The 15981-nt window shown below is 34.4% G+C and overlaps 1 protein-coding gene and 1 non-coding gene across 3 annotated transcripts; both read left to right on the plus strand.

The window, feature by feature from the left end:
- Positions 1-593: 593 nt before the first annotated feature.
- On the plus strand, positions 594-667 carry TRNAI-UAU (transfer RNA isoleucine (anticodon UAU)). Its single transcript has one exon. It is a non-coding gene; the product is annotated as a tRNA-Ile (tRNA).
- A 2703-nt stretch (positions 668-3370) lies between these two features.
- LOC105115150 (uncharacterized) lies at positions 3371-8763 on the plus strand. Of its 2 annotated transcripts, none has more exons than XM_011011958.1 (8): positions 3371-3415; positions 3977-4017; positions 4129-4315; positions 4446-4522; positions 4618-5007; positions 5385-5915; positions 6428-6640; positions 7614-8763. In XM_011011958.1, exons 2-8 carry the CDS (start codon positions 4009-4011, stop codon positions 8037-8039), a joined length of 1833 nt encoding a protein of 610 aa, XP_011010260.1. In that variant the 5' UTR covers positions 3371-3415; positions 3977-4008; the 3' UTR covers positions 8040-8763. The 2 variants fall into 2 exon arrangements, with proteins under 2 accessions (XP_011010260.1, XP_011010259.1); XM_011011957.1 differs by lacking the exon at positions 3371-3415 and adding an exon at positions 3434-3668.
- The last annotated feature ends 7218 nt before the right edge of the window (positions 8764-15981 follow it).

Here is a 15981-nt window from a genome sequence, read left to right on the forward strand (position 1 = left end):
TCTTTCCCTCTTCTTTGTCCGTGCACGATATATGATGACTAGAAGAAAGAAGCAAGAGGGGAACCTACCCAAAATAATTTCCATCATGATTTATTAGAAAATTGCAGTTACGTAGCAATCTATTTGAGGACTCCTTTCTTTTGAGATAGTCTATGATCGATCAAACGAGACATGTCATGAGCTTGAATTCCATCGAAGCTTCCTTTACCTTCTTTATAGAAAGTAATTTCTTCTAGCTTGAACCGCTTCACTCTCCCTTTCGAGACAACACTACCCCCTTTCGGATTGATTAATCCATGGAGTTCCGTTCTTAGTGCCGCAACATCCTCTTGTTAGGAATGGGATGAGCAACTTCAGCGGGTGCTAGCGCTTGCGGAAGCGCCTCTTGAGCCGCCTCCCGGGGGGGGCCTTTTGGGAACATGGCCGGACTGCTACTTAGCCCTTTTGAAATTGGCCGATTGCGCCGGTATCGACCCAAGTACAACCAGAGCCCTGAATGCTGCCTCCTCCCATGTGACCGGAACCAATTAGGGATTGGAATCACCAGCCAAGTAATTCATCATTTAGGTTATGATGTTTAAGGTAGCATTCGTGGTCCCGTAGCTCAGTTGGTTAGAGCGTTGGTCTTATGAGCCGAAGGTCGCGGGTTCGAGCCCCGCCGGGACCATTGTTCCTGGTACATGCTACTTCGATCACATCGTCGTTGGCTCGTTAAAACAGCCGTTTTCTTGCGAACATTTTTTCCCAGGAAACGCTAGTGTCTGTGTTTCGCGTTAATAAATATTAAAATACTTTGTTAACGAAAACTAAAATTGAAAGATAAATACAAATAAAGAATCATTTTCTCCTATTATCCTATTTAATTTCTTTATTAATTATATATCAATATTATTTTTAAAAAATAAAAATTCAATCCAAACAATCTAATTTGCCAACATAATTCCTCTTCGGATTAATTTGACTTGGTTAAGGTTTGGATTTCAAATTAAATTCTATTGGAGATTGTCTAAAATAATTCATTTAACCCACTATTTTTCTAAAAAAATCCAATTCATGTTTTTTTTTTTTTTAAATAATAGAGACAATAATATTTTTAACTGTTCCGGTTTAACTTACAAAACTTATCATGAAAATTATGAAGTAAATTGATTTTAATAATTTTATTTTATAAAATTGATTTTTTTTATTTAATAGCCAAATAAATAAAAAATAGATATGAAAAGAAAACTGATTGAATAAGATTTAAGGGGAAAAAAGAAGAAGCAAGAGCTATACAAAAAGAGCATTTGTTGACAATATAGGTTACAAATCTTATTTAAAAACAAAGTAAAATTTAAATTATACTTTATTAAATAATATCCTAGATATATTTTTAATTAATTAATTTCAATAAATTCTAATTAAAAAAAATAAAAACCTATTTGACTTTAAAATAATATTTCAAAGCGACATTATTTTATCTTATTGTTAAAAATATTAAAATAAATATGTTTTATATCAAAACAAGTGAATTTAATTAATTTGTGAAACTCATAATTTAAGTTATAGATTTATTCAGGTTTAATGGTTTTTTTAGACATCTAATTACATAACACTAGAAATAGACTTTTGAAAACAAATTTAAAGGCAAAAAAGAAGCTAGTTCTTTTCTCTCACTTGGCTTAAGAGGCCGGATATGTTATTTATCCTTTTGTTTTTTTAAGAAAATAATCAAACAATGTATCATTTTTAAAACTCATTTTCTAATCATTAACAAGCTGGTTGAAAAATTAAATTGAATGTTTTAAGCTCAATATTTATTTTTTAACTTATTTTCATTAATAAAACACCTAATATGTTAAACAAGACCAATTCTCCACACAAAACACCCCTAAGTTGATCCAAGAAAATTAAGTTAGAATTTTTATTTTTTGCCAATCCCGATCTTTTTATTTTTTCCAAGAATAAAAAAACACATGGATAAAACTCATATAGTTTAATAGAACTTGATTCTCTATATAAGTGCCTAGAAATCAAGTAGGCACGTACATACAATTATTTAATTTTACTAAAATATATGATTCTCTATTTAAAATATTATTACAAAAATATTATTAATTATTTTCTTGAATTTGATTTATAATAACTTGATTTATTTGTAAAATAAAGTCAAAATTTATATTTTGCAAGAACAAGAATTTAAACATGTATTGCAAAATGAGATTTAATGATTTAAAAAATATTAAATTTATAATGTGTTTATTATTGATCTAACATAATTATAAGTGAGTTTTATAGTTTTTGTACTTAGAGAACCTAAATTAAAAATAATTTTATATATCCAAGAAAAATTCTTATTTATATATAAGATGAAACTTTTTATTTATAGAGTTTGGTAAAAATATTTAGAATTTTTATTGATACCATATAATATTATTTTATTAGTTGATTTTTTTAATTATAAGATTTTATATTTATACTAAAATAACTAAAATATCTCATCTTATATACCAACTATTAATTAATAAAAAAATATATAAAGACCATTTTATTTTTCATTAGCCTCCATGCATTGTATGTGTCACTGTGATAATTTAATATATTTTTCACCACACAATATCTTAACATATTTTTATTTTTATCCATCATTGCTATAATTTTATTATTATTATTTTCATGGTTGGCAATACATTAACAATAAAATATAATTTTTTATTCTTTCCAATATTAGTTTTAAAATTTTAATTAGTCATTCCATATAAAAATAGGAGTTAAAATGTTACTATGATTTTTGAGAAATCTCAAAATGACCAATGAGTAAATAAAATTAATAAAAATATATCTTGGCATGAATATATATATATATCTGAAGTCTTTTTTATACTTGTTTTTTTTATTGAATAAATGTTGATGTTTTATTCTTGAATTCTCATTTTAAATCTTGTATTCTGGGAGTGGTCTGATGAACATGATGTTTAACAGGGATGGTGATTAAAAGATTTGTCATATTTTTTAACTTTTAAAACATATAAAATTCATATAATGAATGTTATTGTTATTATTTTAATTATTTTAATTATTATTATTATTATAAAATCCGGTATACCTAAAAAAAGCAGTAAAGTACTGGCACTATTGGAGTGGAAAAAATTGAAAAAGAAAAAAGAATTTCCAGTTATCCGACATTGGCTTGCCTTGTGTGTCTGTATGTGTTAAAAGTTGGGTCCATGGGAGAAGAGAAGGGAGAGCGGCGTAACATTAAAAAAAATAAATAAAATAATAATGAATAAATAAAAAAGGAAAGCCCAAAACGCTCCTCCTGGGTCCTTCTTCGTCCTCTTCTTTTTTTTTTGAAAAAAAAAATTATTTCTTGTCCAAAACCCCGATTAAAGAAAAAGAAAAAGAAAGGTATTTTGATTCTTTGTGGGAGAGGAGAGTGAGTGGTGTTTCCCTTTCCCTCTCAAACTCAAAGATTTAATTCCCTTCTGCAATTGAATTCCTTCCAAACAACACAGAATTACTCCTCCGTTATTTATTTATTTATTTAATTAGGTTTCTTCTTCTTCTTATTATTATAATCGTAACCCTACCAACTTTCCTAATCAAAATCTCCAGATCTCCTCTAAAATTCTGATTCAATTCAATGGACGACCACCCATCCTCTCCGGATTATCTTTCCTCTCCCCCTGGTATCTATCTTCCTCTCTCTCCATATATTTTTCATGCGTGTTTTCTCTTTTCTCCTTTCTTGCTCTCTTTTCTAACAATTTCTTTTCGTTTAGAACCCTAACCTAATCTCTCGATTTTTACAATCTGAAGCTCTGTTGCCCTTTCTTTTTTGAATTTTATGTTTTTCAATTCCTCAGCGTCAATTAATAATCGAGTCATTAGTAGACTTCGTAAATGCGTTTTTTTTTAAGTATATTTTCTTTTTTCTTCTTCTTGAAAATAGCGTGTGCTTGGTTTAGTTGCTGAGTATGTTAATGCCGTTTTGCAGGAGAATCACTCACTAATCGCGATAATTCTCTGATGGAGCAGGTAATTTATTGTTTTTTTTAAAAAAGATTTTTAATTGATAATCAGGGGAATTGTGTGTTTTTTTTATGCCTTAGTTTTCTAATTCATATATATATATATAAATTATGAAAGCCACTTTCGCCCAAAGATGAAAGGATTGTTTCGGTGAATCCTTCCCCGGAAGCAGCCGTCATAAAACGCCCACAATTATCTGCTACTGTTGCTCCAGATCTTACCATTGTTCCACCACCTCCTCCACCACCGCAACTTAATGTTTATGATTATACCTCACATGACCAGGCAATGGCAGCTTATGCTGGTTAGTTAGTTTCCTTCTCCATCGTATCTTCATTTTGTTCACAGTTAAGAATGAGTTATTAGTAACCGTATATGTGGAACATTGATTAGTGGGATTGTGTGTCTCAACTTGGTGATCTTTGCATCTTCAGGTTATGGCAATAACACTGGTATTTGGGATGGGTATTCTCAACATCTTAATGCATCTGATGGAATGCATTTATCTCCGGTGAGGATGATTCCTTTACTATTGTACTCTCAAATTCTTTTTCTATAGTTCTAACTGAATAATTTCTTTTACCTTTTTTTCCTGACGGTGATCAGATTATATACAATGATAATCAATCTCTTATGTATCATTCCGGATATGGCTTGAATCCTGATATGGGACACGGGCAATATTCTCCTATGGCTACGCCTCTAACTCCCATAATGATAGACAGCCAGTTATACTCTCCACAACAGATCCCATTCTCCCCATTTTACCATCCAGATGTGCCCTCATCAGGTCCTCTAGGCTCATCTGAGCTAATGTCATTTGAAAGCAATAGTGGCAACTCCTTTTTTGGACCAGGATCAGGTTACTTGGTACATTATGGATCATTTGGTGGGGGGAACATGTCCGGGGCTCCTGGCTCTGATTCCTCAACATCTCCATCGGCTTATCCTCAACCAATGGGCATACTCGGGCCATATGAGCACCAAGTTGCACAGGTTTGTTTTATCTTGTTCCAACAATTATGAAATCTAGAATTTCCAAAAGTTTCAATTCCTTTTTCTCTTTCACATCTACTGCCTGTTTTCCTTGCTCATCACCACTGCCTTTTCAGTTTCTTCTGAATTGGTGCACAAGTTTCTATATCCAAAAAATCCCCCTTTGAGTTTATCATCTTAACTTTTATTAAAAGTTGTGATGTAAAGTTTGTTCTGGATCTTGACACATGATTGCTATAAGTTGTTAATTTACCTGTTTAGAGCAAAGATTAATTGTAGTGAGGCTTCTTGCATACTTATCTGTGTTTTTTACTAGCAGTTCCTCGTCTGACCCTTCAATAAGGAGCTTGTTAAATTTTGTTTGGACATGTTTTCAGGGTTCTCAGCAAAGATCATTGCATGGATATGGATATACATCATCTTCCCCTGTTGGACATTACCAGCATGTTGGCTCTTTTCAGAGCTCTAGTTTTGCTGGTGGTTCAATTTCTTATGCAGGGGCTAATGACCGGACACGAGTTGGACTTGATAAAGGCAGGAGGAGATACAGAGACCAGGACCCCATTTATTCTTCTAACGATCCATTTGGTTTTGACCGTAATCGAGGACCAAGGGCTTCAAAGCTTAAGGGAAAGAATGCCACTGAACAGCGTTCCTCCTCTGGTAATGGCAAAGGCAATTCAGCTAGCTCTGGGATTCAGCTTGATTTATATAACCAGCTAGATTTTGTCACTGATTACAAGGATGCCAAGTTCTTTATAATCAAGTCTTTCAGTGAAGATAATGTTCATAAAAGTATTAAATATAGTGTTTGGGCAAGCACTCCACACGGGAACAGAAAAATTGATGCTGCTTATCGTGAAGCAAAGGAGAAAGGAAGAAACTGTCCAGTCTTTCTTTTGTTTTCGGTATGTCAGTGTAACTTGATGTTATTTTAACGCGATGATTTCTGCTAGTGGCATTGTGACTGCTGGGAACCAGGTTGAAGCTAATGCATGTAGAGTGGTATCTGAATTGTAATGAATGGTTGAACATGGTAGCTTGGATTTCTCTGTCTATAGATATGAAAGGGCATTGTTTTCTGCTGTTTTTTTCCTGCTTTTTGCCTTTGGGTTTATGAGTTTGTATTTGTTTTAGAAGCCAGCAGAAGACCGCAGACCTATGTTGTAAAACAATGGGTTTTTTTTTTGGTTATTTTTTGGTAAAGTTAGTGGAATAAGCAGGTAGTTGCTGATTTTATTTGTGGAACAAGTTTTTGTTTTATTTGTCTTTTACATTTTGAAGCTGAATTCCAACATCAATGACTTACTTGTTTCTGAATCCTGCATACTTGCTGCATTGTTTAAAATTCGCTGCTGCTCTGAAAAAGTCTGTTTTGGTTCATTAATGTTCTTGGATTTGTTTACATATTTTTGTGCAGGTCAATGCTAGTGGACAGTTTTGTGGAGTAGCAGAAATGGTTGGACCTGTAGACTTTGAGAAGGATGCTGAATATTGGCAGCAAGATAGATGGAATGGCCAGTTCCCAGTCCAGTGGCATATCGTTAAAGATGTTCCCAATAGTCGTTTCCGGCACATACTACTTCAAAACAATGATAATAAGCCTGCTACTCATAGTCGAGATTCTCAAGAGGTAAAGCTATAAAATTTTACTAATATTCCTACTTTTTTATTAGTATTTGTGCTATTTTATTTAGATTTATAGAGTTTAGAATGCTTCTCATGACTCGAGTATTTATAAATTCCTAGATGTTTTTCTGAGCATGAGTTTACTTTGATTATGTTACAGAAACGGGTAAATAAGTACTGTTCTAGAAACACGAGTACCAGAACTGTTGTTCTTAGTGGATTGCTAAATGTCTTTCCTTCATGGAGAAAAATGCTGCTTGATATTGTGCATTTATCAACTCCATATTATATCTGAATTCTCCATTTGTTAGCTAGGTTGGCCATGCAAACATGCCATCCTTTTTATCTTGGACTTTACTTCATGCTCGCTTCATGCTTTGTTTTATTCAAAGGTCTATAGAGGATTATATTTTAACCAGATCTCAATTATCTGCATGAAATATGCTAGAATTTGATCAGTATCATTGGGTATTAGTTTAATAATGTAACATAGGACAGTTACATTGATTGCAAAGGGAGTTTTTATGTTGAGTTTGAGTGATATGGGGGTCCAAAAAGCACCGTGGTCTGTTTCTTTTTTTGGTCTTCAGCTGTCCCAGGCTATCTGTGCTGTTTCTTTTCATAAAAAAGGCTAGAGTGTCATGCCTAGTAGCTTTTGATCTAAAAGTATAATTTTGGGTGTTTATAACCTCATTGCATTCTTCCTGGTCCTAATTTGTACCGTATTCTGGCTGCCCAGATATTTTTTCATGAATCAGAAATCATTTAACCTTTCTCTAAGTTCATTATCCCTTTCAAATCTGTGTTTAACCTTATTTGCGGACACCATTCAATCAAGATGAAAGTTTTGTCTGGTCAAGACTGTTTGCTGATTTTCTTTTCTGTCATTACATGGATCCAGCCCTCTTACTGATTAGTTCTTTTTGCCTGATGGGTTTTTCGTCTCTCTCTCTCTCTCTGGTGTGCTGAATACTCAGGTGAAACTAGAACAGGGTATTGAGATGTTGAAAATCTTCAAGGATCATGATGCACCTACATCTATCCTGGATGATTTTGACTTCTATGATCAATGTGAGAGAGCTTTGAAGGAAAGGAAGGCCAAACAGCAACCTAGTTTGAAAGTAGGTGGTGCAGGTTTGCTTGCTGATGATACCATAAATCAAATGTCTGATTTTCTTGCGCAATCTCTCAAGTTGGATGATGTTAATAAAGAACCAGCAGCCAGTGAAGAGGTTGGTAGCTTAGGACCTGGTGTGGAGGTCTTACCTGCTAATAATTGCAATACTGCCATGGAACTTGCTAACAATTCCAACATCGTGGTTTCAAAAGCTGAAGATTCCAACAACCATAACTTGTCTCCCACCTTAAAGTCAAAAGAGGGTAGTGGTGAGTACCAGGATTAATTCTGTTGATAAGATGACCACAGTTATGTTGACAGATAGGAGCTTTTAGTTGTAGTTGTGCCAGGATCTCTGGGATGCTGGTTCATAACAGCACAAACTCCTTGTTCTCTTAAGATTTGATAGATTCTTTGCTTGCTGACATGTGGGATGGCATATTGGGTATCTGAGTAGCCTGAAGGCATACTAACAAGCTGGTTTTTGTTTTTGCTTTGCTTTTGTTATGGACTGTTGAGGGAGAAGTGAATGTGGTCAATTTTTTGTCTGGGTTATTTAGAATGGGAAAGGATGATGATTGGTGCAGTGAGTTTGAAGAATGGGATGGTTTCGTAAAGTGGGAGTAGATTTTGTATACTATGCAGCTGGAGCCCAAATTGAATGTAATCCTGGGTTCTGTTTCTACTGATTTTCCAGAGAGCATTTGGCTAGTGGAAGGTTTGTAAAGTGACCATTTTGAAGGGAAAATAGTGATAGGACAAGTAAAAATAGAAAGAAAATTCAACAATTACCCTTATACAAAATGATGAGGAATTGCCGCTCTTGTTGTATGTTTACCGTTGTTGGTGTAAGTAGAGATGTTTCAATTACTTTGTTAGTTTGTTCTAATTTTTCTTCGTAGTGAAGAATTTTAATCTTTGTTATTGTAGAAAATATCCTCGGAAGGATTATTGAGCTTTGTTATCTAGGTGCCCATTTATTGAGAAATATTGATATGCAATGGCCTCAACTCAGGTTGAAAGTGCTGGTGGGATAACCCTGAGGATATGATTTAACTAGTTAAATTTTAAATTTATTTTTTATAAATTATTAGTTTGAGTATTGTAAATCTTAAAGTAATTATTAGTTATCTGGATATCTTAATTAATTAAAAAAAAAAAGGTGCTGGAAGGACTTCACGTTTGTAAATTGCAAGGTCTTGATTGAGGTTCCTTCATCAAGTCGTTTGGGTACAAATCAAGGACAAAAAATGATTGCTATGTCTTGGAAGACTCCTCTTCGTCATCTAGAGCCACTTGCCCTGGAGATGCATGCTTACCAGGGCACTCTTATCACTGGGATTAATTTGTTTACTGCATCTTGTGCGTGACAAACGCGTTTATCGTCATGCTGTTAACAATGATGGTTTGACACCATATGAACTTGGTAGAAAACAATCCACAATAGCGGTACAGCGATATGAAGGAACAGATGGAACGGTATGAAGAGCTACAAGAGTATAGTTTTTAGTATTATAATTGCGTTAATAATGTGGTACCTATGCTTCCTCTTTGTTTCCAGTTTGCTGAGGAGCGACAGCACTTTGATTCAAATAACAGGGTGGAAGGGACCGAGGTAAAAGAGATATGTTGATACTTGCTCTGCTTGCATTTTAAATATTTTGATTAAAGATATACATTCCATATACAGAAACGATATGAAAAGATTTGAAAATTATGGAATATGTTATGATGTTATGGGAATCAAAATATATGAATATTGCAAAAAAGAAAAAACAAGAAAAACACACAGATTTAACGTGCTTCGGTTATTTGTCTGCATTAACAAAAACGAGGAATTATATTTCATTATTTATTAAATTAGTATTATATAACATGTATTTATAGTAAACCCATGTTGTGCCATACAAGAGTTATATTTCACTATCCAATCGGCAGGCAGTAGGCTTCCCTCCGCTCCACTCTAAAATCTGCATGCTTCTCTCAATATAAGTCAAATACTACAACACAAGCAAGGTGTTGAGAGGTGGGTCAACCGGATAAGCAAGATTATCGTATTAAAATGTTCTACTGTAGGAAAGCCTACAGGTTTGACATAAGAAAAGTACTGGCGAACCTAAAAAAGTTCGTCAGCTTTATTATTTTTAATGTAGCTCTAAGGATATTTTAGCTGTTCAAAAGTTTGAGTGGCTTACATTATTGTCTAGCCATAATATATAAATAAAAAAAATAACACATGTTAACGTTTTTCTTGAGACAGGACAAACCAGCTGATCAAAACAAGCAAGACACGAAAAAGGCATCACTAAAAGATTACGAACGGCGAGATATTTATGGAGCGGTATTACTTCTTTTCTTCATTCTTCTTTCGTTCTTTTTATCCTTTATCATTTTAGTTGTGGTCTTTTGGTTTCCAGAAGAGCTTAAGACAAGATAGAATTTAAGAAAGGGGATGGCTTCTTGAGGGTCTTGGTTTAGAATGCAAAGACACTACCTTTGCTAAAAGCGGTGTTGATCAACTAGATGCAAGTTTTTGAACAACTAGTTCTGCGCCGATTAGTTTAACTTCTATATTATAATATTCAAAATTCCGAAACCATTCCAGAATTTTGCTATCTTGTTACCAAAAAGGAATTTCTAGGGATGCCAACGCTTTTTAATGATCTTCAAAGGCAACAGGGAAAATGCCAATAATAGAAGTGCCAAAAACACATTAAAACCATCGAGTTCTTTTCCCTTGATGTGCAGATGATGACATTATCGATCCTATACTCCTATGCTTGTCCTAGGGAATCATTACGTGACCATTTCACTGGTACTCGACCCATGCAACCAAGGAAAAAGGAAACAAAAACAAGGATAGGGAATCTTCTTGTGGTAGCAGTGCTTGTTACTGGTAGCAGTGCTTGTTACTGGTGTGACCTTTGGGGGAGCCATTCAATTGCCACAATTAAGGGGTAATATTATCTCAAGTAAACATCATCATGAATTTCACAGCAGTATTACTGCTTCCTATAACATCCCTGACCTTTACAGTCCTGCTGGTTATGAGAGGCTTCTGTATGCTTATTTATCTTGCGATGTTTGGGCTTTATGTCTCTCTCTGGTGGCAGCTCTAATCCTTCTTAGGGCAAACTTTACTGATGCCAAATTTGGAATCTTTGCGGTTGGATTTTCAGTCGTCATCGTTAGTTTGGCTATTCTCAAGATGTTCCAGGCATTCATTTATGCTGTGACTATAGCATTACTAGGATCCGATGATGCGTGGTCAAAAATCATCATTACACTGGAGGTCTTTATGGGTTTGTGTACTCTGGTTTTCATTGTTATTCCTTGGATTCTTCCGTCAGGGGGCATCCCAGAGCTCTCGCATTATCTCTACTACAAATATTTTTGGTTTCTTTTCTACACTTACGAGTGGCTGCCTTATAAAATTGACATCAGAAAGCACAGGTAACTATCCAGGATGATCTTCACCGACAGAGGTCAGGATTTGTGGGATTTCCCACCTTTAAAAGGTTTTGGGATCAATAAAACCTTGGATCTCTTTTCTGTCGATTGTAATAATTATTTGAATTTGAAATAACTTTTGAGTTTCCAATTGAATGTATGGGCATTTCTATTTTTTTTTTTTGAAGCATGCATTTATTAGACTCCTTTTGTTGGAAGAATATTAAAAATACATTACTACATATAGGCTTTATAGCACGTATTTTTATTGAAAAAAGAAAGAAAGGACGAACTTATATGGAAATAATAGTAAAACCACAACACTTTACAAGAAATGTTATGCTGAAATATTTGTTTTGACAAAAAATCTTCCACATGAGATATGATAATATCACGTCAATTGTGAAAGCTATGAAATCATATACGCACACACATACTTTTTGGTTATTTAAGTAGACTTATCTTAATATACTTTGATTGGATTCTAGAATTTTAGGGAAGGATTTAGATATTAAAAATTGGTTAATTTGACTAAAAAATAATGTGGATAAAAATATTCAATCCTCACTCAAATATTTTTATTTTTTCTCTGTTTTAATTTTAGATAATAATCAAGAGTATATTGAAAAGACCATAAAACTAATAGTCAAAGCAAAATACAGAGATATAATAAAAAAAAAGACTTAGAAAAAAAAACTGATATGTTACAATAAAAAATAAATAAACTATCTAAGATTTTTTATTATACAACAATTTAATATTATCAAAAAATCTTAAGATTTATTATTTTTTCTGCTTTCTTAATTTTTACTCTCACTTTCTTTTGATTTCATTTTTTTTACAAGGGTCATTTTCTCCTTTTCTCTTCTTTTTTTGTTCAATTTTTTACATTCTTCTCTCCCGCTCAAGGCTAAGAATATTAAAAAATCAACAAAATATCCCAAACAGGTCAAAATTTTGAAAAATGAGGAGATTTATAAAATAATAAATTTTTTTAATTTTGGGTTTCTATTCTGGTTTCTTGATAAAAAATAATTTATAGAAAAAATTAATGTTAAAAATAGACTATGACATTGATGGCGTGAAATTTTTAATTTTTAATTATGTTATCGTTTATTTATATATAGAATCTAATCAAACACCTGGGTATTTTTCTATTACGGAATTCTGGTCCCATCTGAGAGCTGGAATGTTGAACACCACGGAAACTCTCATCCACATTGATTCAAACTTGCTACAGATGAAGAATAGAGAAGGAAATACTCCTTTGCATAATGCAGTGATTCGAAGTCAATGATTCGAAGTCACTGTGCCGTGGCCGAGTTCCTTGTTTCGGCTGTAAATGAACTTGCCTATTTCAAGAATAAGGCAGGCAAATCTCCCTTGTGCCTTGCAGTCGGAAATATTGGCTGCAAGAAGAAGGCAGACAAATCTCCCTCGCTCAAGAATTCGAGAATAACCAAGAGGAGAGAATACTTGACCTTCTCTTGGACTGCATAGCCGAAGATACTGATTCACTGTGCAAGCTTGATGGAATGACGTCCCCGGCACATGCACGCTGCTGTCCAGCCAAAAAAAAAAATTAATAACGGTGATAACAATATTTTATAGTCAAATCATATATATAGATTATAGCTAATTAACAGTATGACATATTTGTTTCAATTTTCTTTCTGAATTTCAGATGTACTGAGAAAACATCGCAGAAAAGAAGCCAGAGTTACTCTATTTTCGTGACAAGGAGATAGGAAATGCACTTCATTTTGCACCATCACAAGGTAATGCTGAAGAAGTTCGGTTCCCGTCAAAGGAACTTAGTGCATCTGAAAGCAATGAAGAAGGCAACTTACCCATCCTTGTTGCATGCATAAAGGGCCATGTTAAAGTAGTAGAGGAGTTGCTTAAGCAGTGGTCTGATCCAATGGAATTTGTCAAGCACAAAAGGCAGAACATTCTTCATGTCGTTGCCGTAAATGGACAAGAAAAAGCGGTGAAGCATATACTTAAATTATTGTAATTCAAAATGAATAGCCGCCGAATCGGACATCCCACACCTATCTTTAATTTATCTACTTTAATTAAATTAAATTAAAATCAAATTAAAAAATAGAAATTAAAGTAAAAGGGAACTAGGTGATATAGTTAGTATTATTTGTTAGTTGACAATTATTATTCAGTGTTGCAAATAATTCTCCGTTACTTGAGGGAGAAGAGTCTTTTTCTGTTATTTCTTGATTTAGTCATGTACCACGATCCTAGGTCCTGCAATTGTGGGTTGTTATCTTATGTTATTGTAAGGCTATTTAACAGCCATAAGCATCATTGAATAAAGGGTGCATTACTCTTAGCTTTCTAGTGTAAACAGTTACTGTATAAGACTTTTGGCAAATTCTTTTGTTTTATCATTTGGTATTAGAGCCTCTCCACAAAAACTCCACAAAACTTGTATCACAACCTTCTTCATATCATACTTCACAGACGAGAAGACACAGATCAGGGCAATCAACATTTATTGAGTTCTTAACACAGTTACCAATGTGAAGAAACAATGGCATCTAAAAGCAGTTTTGTACAACCTGCAATCCCACGGTTTGATGGACACCATGATCACTGGAGTATGCTGATGGAAAATTTTCTACGTTCCAAAGAGTATTGGCACCTGCTGGAAATAGGGATCATTGCAGCAGCAGAAGGAGTTGATCCCAGCAAAGCACAACAGAAACATATTGATGAGCAAAAGTTAAAAGACCTGAAGTGCAAAAATTATCTGTTTCAAGCTCTTAATCGATCAATATTAGAAACAATATTGAAAAAGGACACAGCTAAAGATATATGGGATTCCTTAAAACAGAAATATCAAGGAACTGCACGTGTAAAACGTGCTCAATTATAGGCTCTTCGCAAAGAGTTTGGAACACTGCTTATGAAGGCTGCAGAATCAGTCAACGACTATTTTGGAAGAACTCTCATTATTGCTAATAAAATGAGAATTCATGGAGAATGCATGAAGGACGTGGTGATTATTGAGAAGATATTACGGTCTATGACTCCGAAATATGACTATGTTGTTTGTTCTATAAAAGAATCCAATGATTTGGATATTTTATCCATTGACGAGCTACAGAGTAGCTTGTTGGTTCATGAACAGAGAATTAGCCGTCATGTTGTCATCGAAGAAAGAGCATTGCAAACGACTTACGGGGCACAACAAGGAGGAAGAGATGGTGGTAGAAATAACTATCGTGGACGAGGAAGAGGCAAATTTGGTTTTGATAAAACAACCATAGAATGTTATAACTATGGTGACCGAGGACATTTTCAGTGGGAATGTCCAAGGAAAGCATGGGATCAAAAGGTAAACTATGCAGAGACGAGAGAAGAGATGTTGTTGATGGCTTATGTTAATTTGCAGCAAGCTGAAACAAAACATATATGGTTTCTTGATTCTAGATGCAGCAACTATATGTGTGGATAGAGGGACATATTTTATCATTTTGATAGCAATTTCAGAGAATCAGTAAAGATGGAAAATAACTCAAGTCTTATTGTCCAAGGAAAAGGCAGGGTTCGAATGGAGGTGAATGACATTATTCATGTGATCACAAATGTATATTTTGTACTAGAACTGAAGAACAATCTGCTCAGCATCGGCCAACTACAAGAAAAAGAACTTGCTGTGCTTATTCAACAAGGGAACTGTAAAATCTTTCATCCTGAGAAAGGTTTGATTATTGAGACTGAAATGACTCATAATTGAATGTTTGTTATGTTAGCAGATTGCTCACGATCAAAAGATCAAAAATGTCTTTCCTCTGTAATCATTGATTAATATACTCTTTGGCATTATCGCTATGGACATCTCAGCTGGAATGGCATCAATATACTGTGGCAAAAGAAGATGGTGGATGGGTTACCTCATTTCAAAGCTATTCAGCAGGTGTGTGAAGGACGTCTAGCAGGAAGACAACATCGTGATTCTTTTCTAAAAGGTAGCATATGGAGGGCATAAAAAATTCTTCAATTGATACATGTGGATATATGTGGTCCAATAACTCCAGTTTCCAACAGCAGCAAAAGGTATATCATTACTTTTATTGACTATTTCAGTAGAAAACTCTAGGTTTATTTCTTGACATACAAGTCAGAAGCCTTTGCTACATTCAAAATCTATATGGTTAAGGTTGAGAAAGAAACCAGCACATTCATTCAAAGTGTGAGAATAGATAGGATGGACAAATATCTCCATTGGTTTGAGGTCTTTTGGGTATAATCCAAGAGCAAATCCATGAGGGTTTAGGCCCAAAGTGGACAATATCATACCAATGTGGAGATAGTTGATGTCCGTTAATCCTTATAAGTGGTATCAGAGCCATGCCCCAGAGTTAGCCATGATGGATGAATCCTCGGAATGACGAACAAAAGGTGTGGGCCCTAATTAAAAAAAAAATCACGATGTGATCCATGGATAGGCGGTGTGCTCCAAATGCTTTATGGACGTGTCCTGATCTCAACACGGTGAAGAGGAGTTGACCTAGAAAGAGCAAAAACTCTCAAGTCAGGTAGTGCTCTCCGGATGCTTCATGGACGTGTCCTGACCCCAACACGATGAAGTAGAGAGAAGTAGAGGATGAAAAATCCTGGTTGGCAGAGAGTGGATGGATAAATAATCGTTTGAGGAGAGGCTCGGTGGTCCTTTGTTCGAGGGAAAGATTGTTGGGTATGCAACCAAAGTCCCACATTGGTTAGAAATGGGGAGGATTAAGGGTATATAAGGATGG

This window comes from Populus euphratica, unplaced genomic scaffold (assembly GCF_000495115.2).
Source record: "Populus euphratica unplaced genomic scaffold, PopEup_1.0 scaffold1038.1, whole genome shotgun sequence".
Classification (NCBI taxonomy): Eukaryota; Viridiplantae; Streptophyta; class Magnoliopsida; order Malpighiales; family Salicaceae; genus Populus; species Populus euphratica.

Coding starts and splice junctions, on each gene's coding strand:
- LOC105115150 (XM_011011957.1), top strand. CDS start 3,623: ATGGACGACCACCCATCCTCTCCGGATTATCTTTCCTCTCCCCCTG. Junction 4,316..4,445: donor GGCAATGGCAGCTTATGCTG/GTTAGTTAGTTT, acceptor TTGCATCTTCAG/GTTATGGCAATAACACTGGT. Junction 6,641..7,613: donor ATAGTCGAGATTCTCAAGAG/GTAAAGCTATAA, acceptor CTGAATACTCAG/GTGAAACTAGAACAGGGTAT.